This window comes from Nestor notabilis, unplaced genomic scaffold (assembly GCF_000696875.1).
Source record: "Nestor notabilis isolate BGI_N333 unplaced genomic scaffold, ASM69687v1 scaffold5769, whole genome shotgun sequence".
In the NCBI taxonomy this organism is placed as follows: domain Eukaryota; kingdom Metazoa; phylum Chordata; class Aves; order Psittaciformes; family Psittacidae; genus Nestor; species Nestor notabilis.
Window position 1 is genome coordinate 24,836 of NW_009943991.1, and position 20,728 is coordinate 45,563.

The 20,728-nt window shown below is 42.5% G+C and overlaps 1 protein-coding gene across 1 annotated transcript; it reads right to left on the minus strand.

The window, feature by feature from the left end:
• Positions 1-250: 250 nt before the first annotated feature.
• On the minus strand, positions 251-18,666 carry LOC104411724 (the record flags this gene model as incomplete). The annotated part of the gene is made up of 11 exons (XM_010022213.1): positions 251-1,572; positions 1,711-4,689; positions 5,801-5,971; positions 7,153-7,296; positions 8,414-8,633; positions 8,736-9,142; positions 10,642-10,782; positions 12,257-12,331; positions 12,852-12,980; positions 14,057-14,167; positions 18,535-18,666. Coding segments are annotated over 11 exons (5,831 nt in total), but the record flags the coding sequence as incomplete, so codon positions are not given.
• Between the last annotated feature and the right edge of the window lie 2,062 nt (positions 18,667-20,728).

The following is a 20,728-nucleotide window of genomic DNA, read 5'->3' on the forward strand; positions in this document are numbered from 1 at the left end:
GACAAGAAGCTGATGTAACTTAACATTAAAAAGTGCAAGTTTACTTAAATATTTGACAATATATATGTAAAATTAAATCTGAATGAATAATTAAAAAAATAATCAAGAGTTCTGGTATTTAGACTAAACTGTCAATCCTTCGAATTTTGGGAATTAGCACTGTGAAACAGGCAAGCAGAACCAACAGCCTTTTAAGATCAGCCAAAACCCCAGTCATGCCACACTTGCTTGTGCCACGTAGGATTAACGGTTACGTACTCATGCCAATGCACTGACAAACAGCAAGGTCTTGCAGGCAAGCCGTCTGGATTACTGCTGCTAGCTCAAATGGCAAACACACACCTTTTTCTTGCCTCTGCCGGCCCATACCAGTGGGTTTCAGCTGCTTTTGTTTCTCTCTGTCTGGCACAGCAGACCTGGCTGGCAGAGTTGGCACCCCTCTTGACTTTGTGGGTCTCATGTAGCTTTTTATCTGTTCTGCTGCTTTAACTTTCTCTTTCTTTGCCTCCTTCACAACTTTTTGTTCAGACTCTCCTTCCTCTTCTTTAGTTGAGTCTTGAGGTTTATCTACTTCAGACTTCAGTGCCAGAGCATCCTTTAGGTGAGCTTCCCCACCCTGAGCAGCATCCTCTTCTGCAGGCAAAGAATGACTTTTATCATTATCTTCAGGACTTAGTCTGGTTGTTTGGGCACCTGCCAGATCTAGACTAGCAGCTTCTGTTTCCATTGCTTTACTGTCCAAACTGCTCGAGTACTTTGGTGAGCTCTGCTCACTCTTCTTGCTTCCATCCAGCTTAGGCTCTTCAGCTTTACTCTCCACCGACGCTTCCACCACAACCTGTGACACAGCTGCTTCTGCTCTGCTCTCTGGTACCACTAAAAGTTCTAGATCCTTCCCTCTAGAAGGGACAGTTACCTCTAGTTTCTCTGTTCCTTTGGCACTTACAGGAGCTGGTCTACTTTCTGAATCTGCCACCTTCCGAGGAAGGTCTGAGGAAGTGTTGTCAGTGCTGTGCTTTTTATCAGTGGTTGTTATTTGTTTATCATCCACCTCTGCCCCAGGAGAGAGGGGAACTTCATCCTTCTTTGACTTAATGTCCTGTTTAACTGAATGATCGAAAGAAAGGGGTTTACCTGCCTCCCTGCCATCCTGGGCACCAACCTCTTTGGTTTCACCATCTTTCTTTGAAACCTCTTTTCCAGGCTCTTTGTGTCCCAGATTGATCGGCTGCTCACAAGATTTCTGTGTCTGTATTTCCTCTTTAGCACCAGGTGCAGGCCGTATGCTGCTTATCTCTGCTATTGCTTCCAGAGGAGGAAGCCCCTTACTTATTGCACCCTCATCAGTCTGCTTTGGGAAGCCAGAAGAAACACTGCCAGTGTTATCAGGGGCAGTCCCTGCAGTCTGAGCAAAGGATTCAAAGTCGCTTCCTTTATTATTCCAAAGCATTTGAGGGCCAATGGAAAAGTTTTTAATATTTCTATTTTCATCTACAAAATCCATGGCTTCCATTCCATATGCCACCTCAGACCCCATGGGAGGCTGTACTTCACTCCTGTTTGGTTTTGTCTCTAGAAGAACAGGCTGCTCAGAGGCATTTTTAGCTTTTTTACTACTTCCATCATGACCCCTCTTTTTAGATCTATCACTAACTGCAGCTACAGTGTGATCTGTCACTGCTGGGTGCTCTAGGATAGGCAGCTCCCCACCACTGCTGCAAGGAGGAGGATTTCCTGCTTCAGATTTGTTGGTTATCTCCACATCATGAGGAGGAAACACCTCTGCACCTGCTTTATGCTCCAGAAGGAATGGTTGCTGAAGGTTAGCCTCTGTCTTTATGCATTTCTCTTTACTACTTGTGTGTGATTTTTCTGGCTCCAGAGGTACAGCAGGAGCTTGTACTTCAGTAGTACCAGTTAAGTCACCTAGCAGACTGGCTAAGGTACTGGAATTAGCCTCTTTGCCTTTATCAAAAGGTTGAGTTTGCTTAATGTTTCCCAGCTCTTCACCCACCACAGGCATGTTACCTGGACTCAGTACAGAGTGCTCAAGACTATTTTCATTCTTTTTGCCTTTCACATCTCTACTGTTTTTCTTAGGCTTGTCCATCACCAGTCCCCTGGTCAGACTGTGTGCTGCAGCTGCATCTGTCCTGTGCTCTGGCTGAGGCTCAGATGTATCTACTTCCTTACCTTTATTCACAGGGCAAGTTTCTTCAGTGTTGACTATTTCTGGCTCTAATGTCTCTATTTTATGACCTGAAAGAACTGACTGATTTGAGAAACTTTTTCTATTACCACCCTGTATTTCAGGCTTTGCCAGCACCTCTTTAGTTATATCTGACAGATTCTCCAGCTCAAGCTCTCTTTCAAAACCAGGCACCTTATCTTTGTCAAAGGTAATTTCTTTTGTGCTTCCAGCCACTTTCTCTTTGCTTGGAAAATTGCTTGTTTCCAACCCAGCACCCCAGAGATCTGCCTGCCTCAAAGGACTTTTTTCAGGTTTTTTTCTTTTCCCCTCACTGCTCCTCTTTCTAGGTTTGTCTGCCACCAGCAGTGCATCAGAATTCCTCGCCACTGATTCAGAAGTAACTCCAACCTCCTTGCCTTTGTTAATCAAATCTACCTCTTCTGTTTTACTAATCGTGTCAGCCATAGGAAGATGCTTTGCTTCCTCTCTCCTACTCTCCAACAGGAATGGTTGGTCTAAAGCACCCAAATTGGCTATTTCATTTTTTCCAACATTTTCTTTAGGGTCCTCTGTTCCCAGTTCAATTGGCCTTTGCATTTTACTTACACCTGAAAAACACTCAGCAGTAACCCAGACCCCCTCTCTGCCTTTATCACTAACCTCCTTAGTTTTATCAGTTATGTCAGTTATGTCAGGAAAACTACTTGGGTCCATCCTACTCTCAAGAAGAGGCTGCTGGAAAAAACTTCTTTCACCTTTTTTGCTTCTTCCATCACTACCTCTTTTTTTGGGCTTGTCTGCAGGATAAGCATGTGTAATGCTTACTGATGGATGTCCTCTAGCAGCAAAACCTCTACCTTTATCAGGGTAAGTTGTATCTTTTCTATTTTCATCTATCCTCACTCCATCAGTTAGTTTGCTTACATCCTCTGAAAACATCACCTGCTCGGAGAAGCTTTTGATTTTTTTTACTTTCCCTTCACCACGCTTTTTTTTAGGTCTGTCCATCCCATGTGCAATATTGGAATCTCTTCCAGCCTGCTGCTCTAATGCAATAAATCCTTTCCCTTTGTTTTTATCAGGGGTACCTGCTCCTATCATTCCTTCCACTGCTTCAGTGGACGTGGGATGTTTGGTTGCATCAGCCTTGGCTGACAGAAGAAATGGCTGCTCTGAAAAACTATCAGCTTTTCTGTTTTGCAAAGCAGTAACTTCCTTGGAGATTGGTACAACTAATGGTGCAACAGGAATTTCTGTGGTATCTGTTGGGATCTTCAAACCTCCCTCTGAAATACTGAAGTCAACAGCCATGCACTTATTGGGGGACACTGTTTTAGTTTCATCAGCTGCCTTTGGCTCATTAGGAAGCTTATCAGATGGGGCCGCAGCCTCTGGAAGCATGGGCTGTTTGAAGAGTTCGTTTCCAAGCCCTTTGCTTTTTTCACAAGTACCTCTTTTCTTTGCTGCTGCTTCCAGCAACCTGCTGGAGGTTTGAACCTCACAATGGACAGGGCCACTGAATGCCTCACTCCTGGAGGACATGGATTTAGCCTCCTTATCTCTGTCAGAAAGAAGCAATTCTGAAGGTTTGGTCTCTAAAGGAGTTTCTACTTTGCTTAGATTTATTGCTTCTGAAGGAGATGCTGTCAGACCAGCACATTTTGACTCCCTATACTCCTTCTTATTTTTATCAAGAAAGTCTCTTTCCATGGGCTTGGTTGACCCCTTTGCTGTAACAGGTTCCCCCACCTTAGTCTGTCCTAGCTGCTCCAAGGGAACCTCTTTTCTTTTGCCTTTAGACTGCAACATCAAACTGTCATCTCTCATTTCTTCTGTTTTCATGACCTCTCTATTTTTCGCATCCAACACCGATTCTAACGGCATACTGGGTTTTGGGGCCTGCTGTCCTGGTGCAGGCACTGAAAAGGCATTCTGCTCATCCAGGATATGACTTCCAGTTTTTTTAGCATCCTTTGGCATATCTGAAGCTCTGTTTCCTGAGGCAATTGACTGCTCTGTGCGAGCTTCAGCAGGCATTACAGGACAGACATCTGGCTTTTGCAATTCAACAGCAAATGGAGAATTTCTAGGACCTTTTGAGATTGTTCCATTTTCATCCCAGAACTCCATTGTTCTTGGCAGCTGGTTTCTCTTTTGTTTTGGTTTCTTTTTCTTTTTCTTCACAATGGCCAGAGAGCCTTCCAAATCCCAGCTCTCCCTTGGTAGATCTCTGCAGCTTTCCACAAACTCCGAGAGCATACTGGATGGCTGCTCAGCTGCCTTTTTATGTGAAACCCTAGTGCGAGGGAATGTTCCAGCCTCACATCCAAGTTCCACTACGGAATAGGGGTCTACTTTTGGGTCAGTGCTCTTCTGTTGTGGGAGACCTATTAGACGTTCCTCTGGTACATCTGTAATAGGCACTGGTGCAGGTTTTGCTCTGCCAAACCTGCGTTCACTCGATTTGTTAGCTTGCCTTATTTGTGCAGTAGGTAGACCTGGAACACAGGAAGCCTGCTCAAACATCAAAGAGACTATTTGCTTTATAAAAAAATTAAATAAATATGTGATTTTAGCTAGCTAAAACAGTCCATACAGTCAAATATGCAGAATTTTCCAGCACTGATACCACAGTAATTCTAAAGCCACCTCAGTAGACATTTACACGCAAAACCTGTTTAAACTGCTACTGATAAATACGTCAATGCAATTTAAAAATACATAATTCCCAATACATGCTCTTACACCACCAAAAAGCAGCAGTTCTTGTAAGGACATGCTATTGCTTTTTAAAGATGCATTAAGGACCCATTTTGTCTTAGCAAGACAAGATAACAGATACACTTTTTATATCTCTAGCTGGCATCCTTCCATCATATGAAAATAGAAGTTTAGTGGAAAGATGAGACTAAGGAAGAGAGAAGGGGCATAATGGGGACGGGGGAGCAAAAGTGCCAAGTCTCCCACAGTACCCAGGGTGGAAGCAGTAGATGGCAGAACCTCTGTAACAGAAGTCATTTGCTGTATACCCTTATAGGCAGCACTAGGTTTCCTTAGCTACAAGCCACTGATTTTAAAGAGAGCATCAGTTATTTGTCAGTTAGCCCTGGCCCACAAATCAGCCTCCAGTCACAAGTGTAAGCAGTAACAGCTCGGAGAGGCTGCGTTAATGGTGTAGGAAAAAAAATTACATTTCCTTTGATAATTACAAAACTCAATTTGGAAGAAGGTCTTCACTGGGAATATTGTAATAAGAATTAATGGTCCTTTTTAATACCAACATAAAAAGCTAGTGGTTATGGCAAAATGATGGCGAACTTTTAAATTCTACAGCAGAAAAGAAATAAGCCAGTCCCAGTGATAAAGTACCAGCAGCAGACATGTTTGGGCTATTAGTATAGTGAACATGGAGGTAAAAAGAGTACTTAAGAGGGCAGGGATCAGAGGCAAAGTGCAAGCAGAATCTCCGATGAACGCAGAGAACCACACAGCTGCTTCGTGCAAAAAAAGATTTCTGCTTGCTCAAGTGGTAATGCAGTCAGTAGGAAAAGGTGAATAGTTCACAGAGGATATTTCCATTCTAAAACTGAATTATTATTTATATTTTACCTGTGGGCTCCTGCAGGGGTTTTTCTTGCTGAGATTCTGCATGTTGGACATGATTGTGTTCTGCCTCCTCCTTTTGTTTCTCTGTAACAGTAACATCCGCAGCAGTAACAGATTTTTCTGGAAGGAGGTCTTTATTTTCTAGTGCAACAGCTTCTTTTGCTTCTACTAGAACTGAAATACAAAAAATAAGAACAGAATGCTTCAGTTCTTCGGAATACCAGCAACCTGCAGTTTAAAAGCAAGCCCTGGGAAAGGGTATAGGTTTTATTCTATTTTTAGTAAGAATGAAGTTTATAAGATACGGTAGTCTACTATGTATTATCTCCTCACAATCCCATTTCAAGCAGCAATTTTATATTTTGGCAGACATGCCAAGGTGGAGGTAAAACATGAAGCAAAGCAAATGTCTTGAGGCTTAAGCAGAGCGTGAGGGTTGGTTGGTAAGGTTTCCCATCCCCCCTTCTTGTAATCAATCAAATTCAGACTATACCAGCTTCCCACTGGAGCTAAATTCCAGAATATACGCCATTATCACTCAGGAGTCCCATTCTAATGCTAATCATCTATCATTCCTATATACCTTAGCATATATTCATGCAGACACTACCAAATTCCTAGATACATATAATTAGAACAAGTTTTAATTTGTAAAACATAATTACATTGAAGAACGGTTCTGTATGTAATTAATTTTATTTAAATTTTAAACAGAAATAAAAACTATGACAGACATTGGCACAACTACAGATGAGGAAGAAAAGGGCAATACGATGGTAATTTCAAATGCTAATTGCCCATGTTAGCACACACTAATAACTTTTGTGAAATTAAAGCTTTGTTGTTTTTTCCTCGATAAGGACAGGAGAACAGTGTCTGTGAGAAAGAGTCACAGAATCCTAGAAGGGTTTGAGATGGAAGGAACCTTAAGTAGCATCCAGTTCCAACCCTCTGCCACGGGCAGGGACACCTTCCACTAGACCACGTTGCTCCAAGCCCCATCCAACCTGGCCTTGAACACTGCCAGGGATGGGGCAGCCACAGCTTCTCTGGGCAACCTGTGCCAGGGCCTCAGCACCCTCCCAGGGAAGAACTTCTTCCTCAGATCTCATCTAAATCTCCCCTCTGTCGGTTTAAAGCCATTTCCCCTTGTCCTGTCCCTACCTGCCCTTGTCAAAAGCCCCTCTCTAGCTTTCTTGTCAGCCTCTTTAGGCACTGGAAGCTGCTCTAAGGTCTCTCCGGACCCTTCTCTTCTCTAGGCTGAATATGCCCAGCTCTCTCAGCCTGTCTTCACATGAGAGGCAATGGGGCAGAATTAGCTGATAGTGTTTCATGCTGCAGCTTGCATTTCTCACCTGCTGCTTCTGAAAGATGGTTTGTCTGCTCCAGAAGATGCTCTTCCTGGTTGCTGGGAGGCGGTTTGCTGACTTTAGCTTGCTCTAAGAGGTCAACACGGCCTTCTGGGGCTTTCAATTCTTGTTCCACATTTGCAGTTGCTTCTGGAAACAAATGTTAAAGAACAAAAAGTCATCTTACTTTTAATTTAGATCAGATTAAGCAAGATAAAAATCACTTCCTCACCTAATTCTTATCTTCCAAGAAACTAATGGTTTTCCTCACTTTCAAAACCATGGAAATGTGCTGTCTCACTTTTGACAGTTATTCCTATCATTAAACTGAAGAGTATTAAAAGGTAAGAAAGAAAATCTCCCACTCCAACACCACCTGCAATCAGTCCACGTATACTGCCTCTGCCCAGCATTATTTGCTATATTTTGACAGTCATTTTCTCTCTGAAATGATAGTGTACTTTGAGAAATCTATGCAGCACAGCAAATCTATTGTCCACCACACGGAAAAAGATGAAAATGCCTGCCTCGCCACTTCGACGCCTATAGTCATTCCAAGTAAATGTCACAAAATTACCCACAAAGCTTATCGGTCTATTCAGAAACTGGTTTTGAGATAAGAACCTTTGTTGGAAAACACTGCAGGATCTATGGAGATTTCAGTATCAGCCAAGAATGACAGTGATACAAAATAAGTACTGACAGGGATGAACTGAAATGTCACTATGGCTGTCCTGAAAAACAGACATCATTGCTAAAAATGCCAAGTCTAAAAATAAAAAAAAATAAAAAAAAAAAGTCATTACTACTAATTTTATATTTTATGAGGGAAAAATCCTCAGGAAGTACTTTCTCTGTATCCTGACAGCCAAACTGAGCTTTATTTATGATGTTTTGTGCAAGTTGTATCGTAGTATCACTGGTGCAGGTTGCCCAGAGAACCTGTGGGTGCCCCATCCCTGGCAGTGTTCAAGGCCAGGTTGGACAGGGCTTGGAGCAACCTGGTCTAGCGGAAGGTGTCCCTGCCCCTGGCAGGGGGGTTGGAACTAGATGACCTTTTAAGGTCCCTTCTAACCCAAACCATCCTAGGATTTTAGGATAATCTTAACTATTAAAAAAACATGAGTTTTATTTGACAGTCTTATGACAACTGTGCATCTGTGTAGCCATCACTGTGCTACCAGGGGTGTTGCTGCTAGTGCTACACCAACTTACAGTGCCTTCTTATACCACTTGCCATGGTACTTCAAGGCCAAATGAAACTCACCTGCAGAAGGCTTGCCAAAGGGTGACTTATCGTGCTTAAGAGAAGACTCAGAAGTCATCAGCTCTTCAGATGCAGCAATCTTGGTGTCAGCTGCAGTGGCAGACTTAGCTTCTGCAAAGCCAAACCCAGAATCCATGGCAGGAAGAGGTTTAGTTTCTGCTACAGGAGCAAACCCAGAATCCATAGCATGATGATGGTTGACTTCTGCTGCAGGGGCAAACTCTGCATCTGCTCCTGGTGCAAATTCAGAATCCACAGTGTGATGAGATTTAGTATCTGATGCTGGGGCAAACGCCAAATCCACAGCATGGTTAGATTCCACATCTGCTGCTGGGGCAAATGCCGTATCCATAGCATGGTGAGATTCCACATCTGCTGCTGGGGCAAATGCCAAATCCATAGCATGGTGAGATCCCACATCTGCTGCTGGGGCAAACCCTGCATCTTCTGCTGGGGCAAACTCCAAATCCATAGTGTAATGAGACATAGCATCTGCTGGGGCGAAGCTAGTGTCTGCCACTGGAGCAGATGCATTCACAGCATCAGGAGGCTTGACTTTTGGCGCAGCAGCAAACCCAACATCCATAGCCTGAAAAGTGTTGGCTTCTGCTGTGGGTGTGAGTCCAGCATCCAGAGCTTGAGGAGGCTTGGTGTCTCCCGCAAGAACAGACCCAGCCTTTTCTGTGGAAACAGACATGACATCTGAGGGAGGAACACACCCTGCATCTGCTGCAGAAACACAGATCAGAAATCAATGAAAAAATACAGAACGTAAATACCTAACAGTGTGGTTTTATGACCCGAGAAGACGGGGGTTTTGGCTCCCTGTCTGTTGTCTTGTCTTTCAGCATCACTTACTCCCCCCCTTAAACCAGTGCACTCAAGTTGTAGTGGTCTTTATGACACTCCTCAGCACACCCAAGTGTTTTTCTTGCTACAGCCTCACATGCTTTGTTTTGTATCCCTGACTACAGTGTTAGGCATCTGTCTGCTCCTAACACACATCAGCAAACGGATGCATTGTTTTCATTTAAAAACTACCTGGTGCTACGTAGCTGGCGAGAGACTGGAGCTGCCAGATCCACTGCAAGCAGCACATTCCAACAGAATATGGCCTTGTACATTTTTTACATGCTATCTACTGAACACTGAGCTGTGTTTCAAAATAACATTTGTCAGTTCACAATGCAAACCTCTGCACTGAAGTCAGCATTTTCATAAAATCCCCTTAAAGGAGTTTTTTCAGTCTATTTTACTTGAACATTTTAGCTGTCTAGAGGTGAGTTTTCATAAATTATCAGAAGCACTAGATTTCTCTTCTGCAGCTATTCATTTCAACAGCCCTAAGTTCTACCCACACTCTGTACAATGCAGCACAGTGACCTAAACAGCTTGGATATAATGCTGAGTAGATGTTTAAAAAAAACTTCAAGTATTTCTACTAATTGTTTCAGTCACATCTAAAAATATCCTCCCCAAACAATGGAAAAGGTATTAAATCTTAAATTAGATACTTAAACTGAAAACGGAAAGAAATGAGAAAATTGGGAAAAGTGCCTTTTAAAACAGAACTTCAAGATCCATTTAGATAAAACCAATAATCTAGTGAACCAAACCAGGAAGATCCATTATGCACTAGCCCTCATTTGGGTTTCTCTTTTATTTTTTTTAAAGGGATATCATGATCTTCTCCAAAATAAAATTTAAAGATTGTGATTTTACAGAAGCAAAAGGCAGTAAAGAAATAGATATTAAAAGTAGTATGGATGCTCCCTGGTGAATCATGGAAAGGACTAGAATAAAGCATAAAGAAACTGGACAAAGATTAATGCAAAATATACCATGAGTCTGATGCTGTATTGAAGTAACTTAAAAACTGTCCCTTTTAAAGATTCTCTTTAAAACATTTTTTTAACATATTTATATACAGCATCAGACTCACGGTATAACCACATTTTTGACAAAGCTTAACATTTTTCTGGAGCTGAAATTTTGAGAAAGAATCATTAAATCAGTTACTGGTTTAAAAGACAAGAGTTGAAAAGCTGAGTAGACTTGCTATTTCTCATCAACACACTTCAGGTATCCTAAACATTCAGTCCCAACAGGATTTGTGAATACCTTGCTTTGTTTCCTTCAGGTGGGGCAATCCCATGTCTTTTGACCACTATAGCTTGCTCACGAAAGGCCTAAACCCAGCACCAATCTTTAGACTGGAGCATTGTTACCTGATGCTGCACCTCTTGGTCCATCAGTAGCTTTGGCCTCTCCTGGGGATGTTGTTACTGCAGCAGGAAGGAAACCAGGAGCCACTGCTGCAGGGCTTTCTGTCAAATTCTGGTTCATTGCTTCTGTCACGGTGGGGGGCACTGGGCATAGAAAATGAAGTTTAATTAAGCACTCTGAAAAATCTTAGCAAACATCTCTCTCTTCTGGGGTTGCCAGGATGTGAATCACCCTCTCAGGGTGCTGCCAGGTCTGTGCTGCCTGCAGCAGCAGCCCTGATGAGTAAGTTCCCCTACCTCAGCATCCCAGTTGGATTAAACAGAAAAAAGGATCAGTTTTTATTGTTAATTTTCAGAAAATTAATTTGTGCAATACCTAGGAAAACACTTGTCTCCTGAGAGAAGCAACTGCCATAACAAGTTTCAGGAATGTTCAGTTGCAAAGCATCCCAGTTCTACCCTGAGCCCAATTCCACCTAGAAGCAGCATTGAACTACTCTCTTCTTCACTTGTTCACCAAAATCAGCAATAAAGATCCCATTATGAATCAAATATCATAATATAATTGCAACTGCAGTGAAATTATGACCCAGTGGTGCTTCAAAGATTTAACTATAACCAGAATCATAGAATGGTTTGGGTTGGAAGGGATCTTAAGCACCACCCAATTCCAACCCCCTGCCACAGGCAAGGACACCTTCCACTAGACCACATTGCTCCAAGCCCCGTCCAACCTGGCCTTGAACACTGCCAGGAATGGGGCAGCCACAGCTTCACTGGGCAACCCGTGCCAGGGAAGAACTTCCTAGTAGATCATCTAAATCTACCCTCAAGATAATTGGACTTAACACACAGGTTTTCCATTAGGATTTAGTCTAGAAGTCTGTTGATTATGCATGAGCCAAAATTGTGTTTGTTAGTGGCCTCAGCTGCACTGACCCTTGGAAGCAGTGAACACAAGTGCTCTGACTTACCACTCAGGTCAGCAGATTTGACTTGCAGTACATATAAAGAGTAGAATCCTTGACAGCAGTGAAGTTCCAGTTCTAAAGTTTCTTTTCAAGAGTAAATTTTATTCATCCTATTATTTTAGTGTCAAATAATGCTTGAACACACATCCCAACTGGAAATTAAGGTAATGGAGACATGCAAAATGGAGACACAGTCTGGAATCCACAGAGCTTTCTGCTGAATGTATTGTTTTGCACACTTCTACATCTGCTAACTTAATGCCCCAAAACCATGAGAAGGGCAGGCTTTCAGCAGGTTAAAGCCCTGCTATGCAATATGCCCTGTGAAAGGGCAAACCACTAATATCTACTGGCAGTTGGGCTTGGAACTGCATATATTAAATTTGTTACCCTAAATTAGAAGTAAACAACCTATAAAATGAAGAGTTCTCCCATCCCTCACAGCACTATACTAGAAAATATGTGTTAAGTAACATCTCTCCAAAACATGTATTTCTATTCTATATGGATTTGAGAAACAAGGTCCCACTTCACTCCACTAGGACCTTGTGTTTCTTGAAAAGGCAGACAAGGAGAGAAACTCTGCTTCTGCTGTTCAGAAACTCTCTATAGACAGTTCCTGCAGATCAAGTCAAAACCATTTTTACCTGGTGGCTCAACAAAGAAAGAGGCATCTGGTTCCTTCACATCATACTGAGCTCCCATCCAATATTCTTCACGCACTGTGGAAAACAAACACATTTAGTCCTGCAATTGACACTAACACCACTTTATTTTTTCAGTTGAAGGTATTGACTATGATGTTTTGTGAGTTCATTCTCAGGTAACTTTCCAGTTCCCTTTAAGAATGGCACCAGAACATCATGTTCATGTGTGACTATTGCTGGTGAAAGCTTGAATCAGAGAAGAATTATAACCACCACTGACCAAGGACCCAACGGAGCAGGTTCTTCCCTCAATTCTTCTGGACAACTGGCTCTAAGTGGCACTGCTTGAGGTGTGGTCAGACAAGATGACCTTCAGAGGTCTCCTTCCAACCTCAACCAGTCTGTGATCTCCTGACAGCTTCAGAACATTCCCACAGAACCAAGAACTGTCATTACCAATAGGATACTGTCTAATCTTGACTACATTATATATCAACTCCCCCACCAAGATTCTTTAGGACTAGTAAACCAAGATTTTCCAGCTGCATACTCTTCAAATCCACTTAGCTAGACAGTAAGAGCAAAACATTCTTACCTGCTTTGTCTTGCAGAAATTCTGCTGTTGAATCCAAGCCAATGAAGGCTGATGTGTCTAGAGCCTCTGCAGGTGAATACAGGGCCCCCAAGAAAGGTTGTTCAGGTACCATCATAGATCCATGTGGTGCTAACAAAATAAAAGATCAGTTGTTAATCATCACACCAGCCCTAATGACTCCTCTCCAAAACTTGAAGTATATATAGCACTTGGAAAATAAACTATTCTGTTCTGCTCACAAGCAGTTCAGATAAAGTTTGTAAATTCTCTCAGCTCACCTTTAGAAACCATGTTGTAAATTATGGCTGCATATATAACTTTTTAACAAGGCATAAGACAGCAAGCACAGGCAAATTATTTCACTTTTGCTTTCTGCTTCTGCTCCCGTGAATTCTTGTTAATAACCACTTGAACTCCAATAGTCAAAAAAATCAGGACTATTTAGAAAAATCTCAAGTGTATTTAGTTTCTAGCCATGAAGACAAAAGGTATCAGTAACGCCTGCTTGAACTCAACTTCTTCAACAATGAAGAAGCTCCGAGGGCTGAAGCACCTCTGCTATGGAGACAGGCTGAGAGAGCTGGACTTGTTCAGCCGGAACAAGAGAAGGCTCCAGGGACACCTTTGAGCAGTTTCCAGTGCCTAAAGGGGTCCACAAGAAAGCTGGAGAGGGGCTTTTGACAAGGGCAGGTAGGGACAGGACAAGGGGAAACGGCTTTAAACTGACAGAGGGGAGATTTAGATGAGATGTGAGGAAGAAGTTCTTCCCTGTGAGGGTGGTGAGGCCCTGGCACAGGTTGCCCAGAGAAGCTGTGGCTGCCCCATTCCTGGCAGTGTTCAAGGCCAGGTTGGATGGGGCTTGGAGCAACCTGGTCTAGTGGAAGGTGTCCTTGCCTGTGGCAGGGGGTTGGAAATGGATGAGCTTTAAGGTCCCTTCCAACCCAAACCATCCTGTAATTTTATGTTTCTAACTTGTCTAGTTGTCCTATTTCCTTCTGCCTAAATACACTGCAAAAAACAAAACACCCCAAAAAACAAAACAAACCAACTTTCTGGAAGGAGCTACGGGAATGGCTTTAGGCACACACAAAACCCTTACTATATACTTTGTCAAGTTATCAGCTTATTAATTTTCATCACACAAAAATCATCAGAGAAAACACCAAAAGCTACCCATCAGGGACAAAAGCAGAAGAGGAACTCACCATGGATGTCTCTGGAAGTGTCAGCATGGTCAGTGAACAGCGGCACATTCTTCATGTCAGTCGGTAATGATAAGTCAGGCAGATTGTCCCCTCTGTGCATGCTGAAGGAATCTGGCAGAAGACAAGAATGAGGCCAGGGTCACCACGGAGGGCAAAGACATGGTGTAGAGTAAGATTATTTAAAAAACAAGATGAAGATGCATCTGACACCACCACTGAGCTTCCAAGGGAAAGCCGCTTTCAAGACTATTTACCAGGGGCAAACAACTTCATAATTAGAATTTCTACCCAACAGTAAGACTCGGTTGCTCAGACTCCTCCAGAAAATCTGAACTCAAAGTTTAGATTACAACTGTTGCATAGAGAACCTGTCTTCTCCTCTCAAGAAGGACACATCTGTTTCTGACCTGAGGGACACTTACAGTTAACCTGAGTCAGGAAGAATGGCTAAGCCACATACAAGTCGGCAGCAGACCCAGGAAAACTTGTGTAAGCTCCCCAAGAACAGTACACCAGCATAAACTGACTGATGGGCCAGTATTTTAACCAAGTCGCAAGCCAGAGAGGAAAACAACCTACTTCCCAGTGTTCCGGGCAGATAAGCAGCCTTTGCCCTTGGTTCCAGACCAGACTCACTGGCTGTCACAAACTTCAGTCTATGTTTGCAACTCAGCTGGTGCCAACTTCAGTTAGTCTAATGTGTGTTAGCTTTGTTCTCCTCCTGGTCTATGTTTTAAGTAGATATATCAATGTCCCCTGCAAAAGATGGTACTCCAGCAGCTGAGGATTCAGCAAGTGAAATTCCTTTTCTGCAAGTTTTATTTTTTGTGTGCACACATCTCCTTTCCCCTCAAGCAATCAGCATGGACATTCAAACCAGACAGGACAGAGAGAATCACCATGCTGGGTTTTATGAGATGGATTACTAAACTGAAATGCCATGAGGCAGGGAGTAGACAGACAGCCTCACTGACAGGATAAAACGAAGAGGACACACAACCCTTCCATGAGTTAGTCACCATACCGTAATACAGTCAAGGGCAAGACGTTGCAAGGGGAAAGAAACGTAGCATTCTTCTCCCAAAACAAATTACTCCGTAGTTGTAGTTTACAACCCCCTAGATGTGTTTTATGATCACTGGTTCCTAACACATCTAGCTGACTTGTGCCATATGTACACGGCATTTCTCTCCAGACAGGCCCAGCCGAGCTATGAGAGGTTTTTACTCAAGTGGCCTCTTGCAGATGAGTGATGTTTCCCATGACTCCCTCACAGACTGCATTACCCAGGAGCTAAAGAACTCTCTGTTCCCGAAATGGCTGTTGCACACCAGTTCTCAGACGCTGCACAGATTTCTTCCAGTTAAGCACAATTAAAAGGGATTCAGTTGAAGGCTGCTTTTCATTTTTACGTCAGGCATGCTATCTGAGGGGTTGACAGCCAAACTTCAGCTCTCCACATGCCCATAGTGCTCCAAGATGTCACCATCAGGGGAGATGCATGAATTCTTTTATAAATTTATCAGACCGTTTGAGATGCCAAGACAATGTCCTGCTTCAAAGTATACTCTAGAAAATTTTCATTTCAAACTGTTGAAAACAGTACTACCAAGCCCAAGTAACTGCCTTTTTTCCTATTAAAAACAAAACACCAGAAAACCGAACAAAACCACACACACAAAAAAGAAAAGCAACCCACAAACAAAAAACCCACACCAAACACCAATCCCACAGAAAAGCATCACTACTGAAGCCAATTTAAAAAACAAAAGAGATGCTGATGATCTCTTTGTCCAGGAATTAGATGATGTAGCAAAAATGGGCAACCCAGCTTAAACCCTGTCTCTGCTCCAGAGAGAGAAGGAGGAGAAGCGGAAGGAGATATAGCTGAACTCTTGTTTCCAATCTCCAAAGATCCTCCACAGATTCAAAGTGGGCCCATGCCCTATTCAAGTTTTACGATTTTTGTGACTGGTAATTGATACTGCTCTGCTGATTACAGAATCATAGAATCCCAGGTTGGAATGGACCTCAGGACCACCTGGTCCAACCTTTCTAGACAAAGCATGACATAGACTAGATGGCCCAGCACCACGTCCAGCTGAATCTTAACAGTGTCCAATGTTGCGGAGTCACCACTTCCGTGGGGAGATTATGCCAGTGGCTGATTGTTCTCATTGTGAAACATTTTCCTCTTGTGTCCAACCAGAACCTCCCTGGATGTAACTTGTGCCCATCACCCTTCATCTTTTCCATGGGACTCCTTGTAAACAGGGAGTCTCTGTTTCTTTATAGCCACGCTTTAAATACTGATGACAAGGTGATGTTCCCAGCAAAACACACTGCAGATGAAAGATGGGTGGGTAAGAATGAATTGCCTGGATGGGCTATGGCAAGGTCAGGAAATTCTCTGCTCCTGCATTAAACAAGGCCTGAAAATAATGCTCTACTTGCACAAAATTTGCAGCTTGTTTAGAATACTATGAAGCCAGACAAATGTGAAGAATCTAAGAATATTGTTTCTAGACAACAAAACATTTATGAAACTTTCTTTTCAGCTCACTTCGATAGACACTCATGTCCTTCCCTGTCACAGACATAGCTCCAACTTGCCAATGCCTGTGTACTAATAAAAGTGTGTTATTGTGACTCATTTAAATAGGAACTCTTCATGTTTAGATATTTAGGTGTAGTTACAGTAATAAGTCATGATCCACTTGTGATTAAGGGCCTTGTAGCACTTTCAAAGCTTTCAAGTAATTAGATAATGTCAGTTTTATTAATTCTACATTACAGTACATTTTTAAAACAAGACTTACTATACATAGTGTGTAAAATACGTATGTACAGTTTTGCTCATAGCTGTTACTTCACAGTGTTAAGTCTCACTGCCAGATCACAACACAGCATTTGCAATACAGAAGAGCAAAGTCAACAGCAGACTCAAATGCACTTGCAGATGCTCACAAAAGTGACAGTGCTGGCATTTCCCAGGTTTCTCACCAAGGAATGAGGAATTACAGCAATGCTGGTCAGGAGACCAGTTACACCATTGACCAGAGAATTCTCTCCTTGGGAGGGAAATCCTAGAATCACAGAATGGTTTGGGCTGGAAGTGACCTTAAGGACCACCCAGTTCGAACCTCCTGCCATGGGCAGGGACACCTTCCACTAGACCAGGTTGCTCTAAACCCCATCCTAAACCCCAACCTGGCCTTGAACACTGCCAGGGATGGGGCAGCCACCGCTTCTCTGGGCAACCTGTGCCAGGGCCTCACCACCCTCACAGGGAAGAACTTCTTCTTGGTATCTCATTGACCACCCTTCAAGTAGAATCTCTTGTTCATACAGCATCAGGAAGAGCAGAATGGAGGAATCCTTTCACTCCGAAGTATACATGGTATGCTTCTTGGTGAGCAAGATACTTCAAAGCCATGAAAACTAAGGAAATGTGGTTTCATGCAATAGGTAACCCACAGATTCATATTATTCAGGCCAAAAGAATACTGGGTGATGGGCTAGGTATATAAATTGCTCCTAATCGAATTTGTCATCTGGCTATTGAGCCGTCAACATCCCATAATTCACCTAAGACAGCACTGGGGGGGAAAAGCCCAACAACTGTGTTTTAGAAACTAGTGGCTCTTTTGTTCCAGTTGTTCCATGAATCATTTCTTACCCTTGTAATAGTATATAATTTCTCCACTGAATCTCTTAGCGAATATGAGATTCAGATAGCAAGAAAGTAATTTCGTAAGCAGGTCTACAGTGCTCAAAAATATGTACTGAGAAACTTTAATCCAGTTTCAGACAGTACCTTTCCCAGGATTGTTGCCTGTTAGCATGTGGGCAGCACACACTTTTCTCGTACCCTCCAGCAGCTAGCAAGGAATTTTCCATAAGCTTGTTCAAAATTGAGAGAAAACTGGGTAAAAGTTGTTGGGTGAAAGGGTATCTTTTTGTAGGGGCAAGTTACACAAGGTTCATTTAATTTTCAAGAGAGTCAGCAGCTACACAGGCTGCCTTTAGAACAGACCGACCTGCATTGCAGGCACAGCTACGTGACAACTGGAACCAGCACTGCTGAGAGCCAGGGAAGACTGGCTTTTGGCTGTCAACAAACCTCTGGTGAGGTTTGCACTGAAAGCCACAGTACTCCAGAGTGGTTAAACTGTGGGAGTCAACCAAAAGCAGCTACCACCATGTGAGCCAAGACAGGTGAAACCTGCTCACCCATGCTATGTGCTCCAACATGCTGGACTAGCAACTCCATTTTTAAACAGCTAGACCACACTCTAGGGCAAGTTAGGGGCTCAATATGTGAAGTTCACTCTGGTGTTAAGTGTGTTAGGAAAACTGAGCAACACATCTTGAAGAACACAGGCATGAGTACAAGGCAGAGAACAAAACCACCCTTAGGGATGGAGACTAGGACTCTGTCATGTCTGATGCTACAGGGTTAAGAGTAAAAGTCATACCAGTCATCTCCAGGGGTTTGAATACTGGCTGTGATTCAAAGCACAGATCTCTGTCATCCATTGTCCATGACTCATTGCGATCGAGAAATTCCTTGTAAGACAGCTTTTCATCCATGTTTTCTCCTGGGAATACTGAAATCAGAGAAGAAAATGATACAGCCAAAAGTGAAACATTCAAACATTTAAAGTAGGTTATTGCATGATATGACATTGTCACGGTTTAAGCCAGAGGCCAACAGACTACATGAACATTAATTTTTTATTGCTTTGATCCGAATCCCCAAATAAAAGAAAATAATGGGAATTTCTGCATCTTGATACACATGTAAGATCAAGAACGGACTCATGTCAGAGCACTGCCCTGTTTTCAGATGTTGGACTGTTCATGCTAGTTCCTCACACTCATCTTTAGGGAGTTTTTTTAATTAATATAAGAGCTGGAACAACCCCAAGGTGCTGAACTTGTGAGGCTAAGCAAAGTTTTCAGGTCTGTCAGTATAAAAATGCTGACAGCAACTTGCTCATGAGGTCACAGTGGGGAGGAGGGAAACTAAAGCCTCTTCCTCTCCTGCCCAGGCATTAACTCATCAGTACCAAATATGACCAGAGTTACAAAAATAATAGTACCACCACAGACACACAGTACCCATAGGATGGTTCACTCTCTATTTTACTAGGAAGACAAATCATTTAAGTGAGTAATTTTTCTCTTAATACCTCAGAGGCCTTTATTTTTATATCTTTATATTTCACACTTGAGCCTAATCTTCCCCCAGTTTACACTAAAAACAGTTCTCTAAACACATCAAAACATCAAAGCCTGATGGTTTATATCCAACCAAGGAAAACTTTCATCTTTTTTCGCTCTCCCATGTTAAAAACAACTGTGCTGAGAATAACAGCCTTCAGCAACTTGAGATCCTGATGACTTGAGTCAAGTATTTTATTACTGCAGCCTTGGTAGGCACCTTGCACAGCCTACAAATGTCCCACAGAAAAATGGGTGGAAATAAAGAAGAAATTAGTCTACCTAAAAGTATTTAAATAAGGTTTGTCACAAGAAACACTGAAAATATGCAGATCAACCGTTTCCTGAAGTCCTTACAAGCAGTTGGAAGATGTTTAGAAAATCAAAGCAAAGAAAGCTCAGTTGTGAGCAGAGACACTCTCCAGGAGCAACACTAAGACACACCATGGGCTCTCCTCTTCCTCACCTTCTGTGGCTGGTTTTGATTTTTTTTTAGTTGGAACTTGATGGGCTTTAAGGTTCCTTCCAACACAAACCATTCTACAATTCTATCTTAAAGACTTCAGCCTTAAACCACTTCAACAAGTGGTTGTTTCAACAAGAGATACAGAAGTAGCAGCTAATGATAATGGCCAGGATGGGAAAAAACACTAAGGAATAAATCCAGTTCTTGTAAATAAGAGCTGTATCAGTACATACAGCATATGAAAGCTAAGCTATAACTAAGCTGATGCTTGTGAGCTTTGATTTACACTTTAACACTCAAGATATTCCTGAACTTCAGCTGGGTCAATACTGTCTACTCCCTTGTAGTCTCAGCTGTTACTGTAAAAAGCCTGGTCCTTTCAGCTTTCAAAGACATTTCCAGACCCTTCAGTTGTACAAAAGAAATAAAACCATAGAAACAGAGTCATGGAATGGTTTGGGTTGGAAAGGACCTTAAGGACCATCCTGTTCCAACCCCCTGCCATGGGCAGGGACACCTTCCACTAGACCAGGCTGCTCAAAGCCCCATCCAGCCTGGCCTTGAACACTGCCAGGGATGGGGCAGCCACAGCTTCCTGCGGCAATGTAAGTCCTGAAGTTTTTAAATACAACAAACACAGTGGAAAAGCTCAAAACAAATACTCAGGCTAATGACTAATTTTCATTTTAACAAGACAGAAGAGTTGACAAATTCAGGTCTCCAACTGACAACATTCTACTTTCAAACTGGTTTCCAGTACCTTCTGGAAAGAAATGCAAAAAAACCAAAAAAAAACAAAACAAAACAAAACAAAACAAAAAAAAAAAAAACGAAAAGAAAAAATTACATTAACTGCTCCTCTCATCCCCTAACACAATATGCTACACTCTTGCCAATACATCTCCATGTTTTTAATATTTTTACCTTCATTTAGGCTAACAATACTACTCAAAAGACTGGAGCTCAGGAAAGGAAATTGA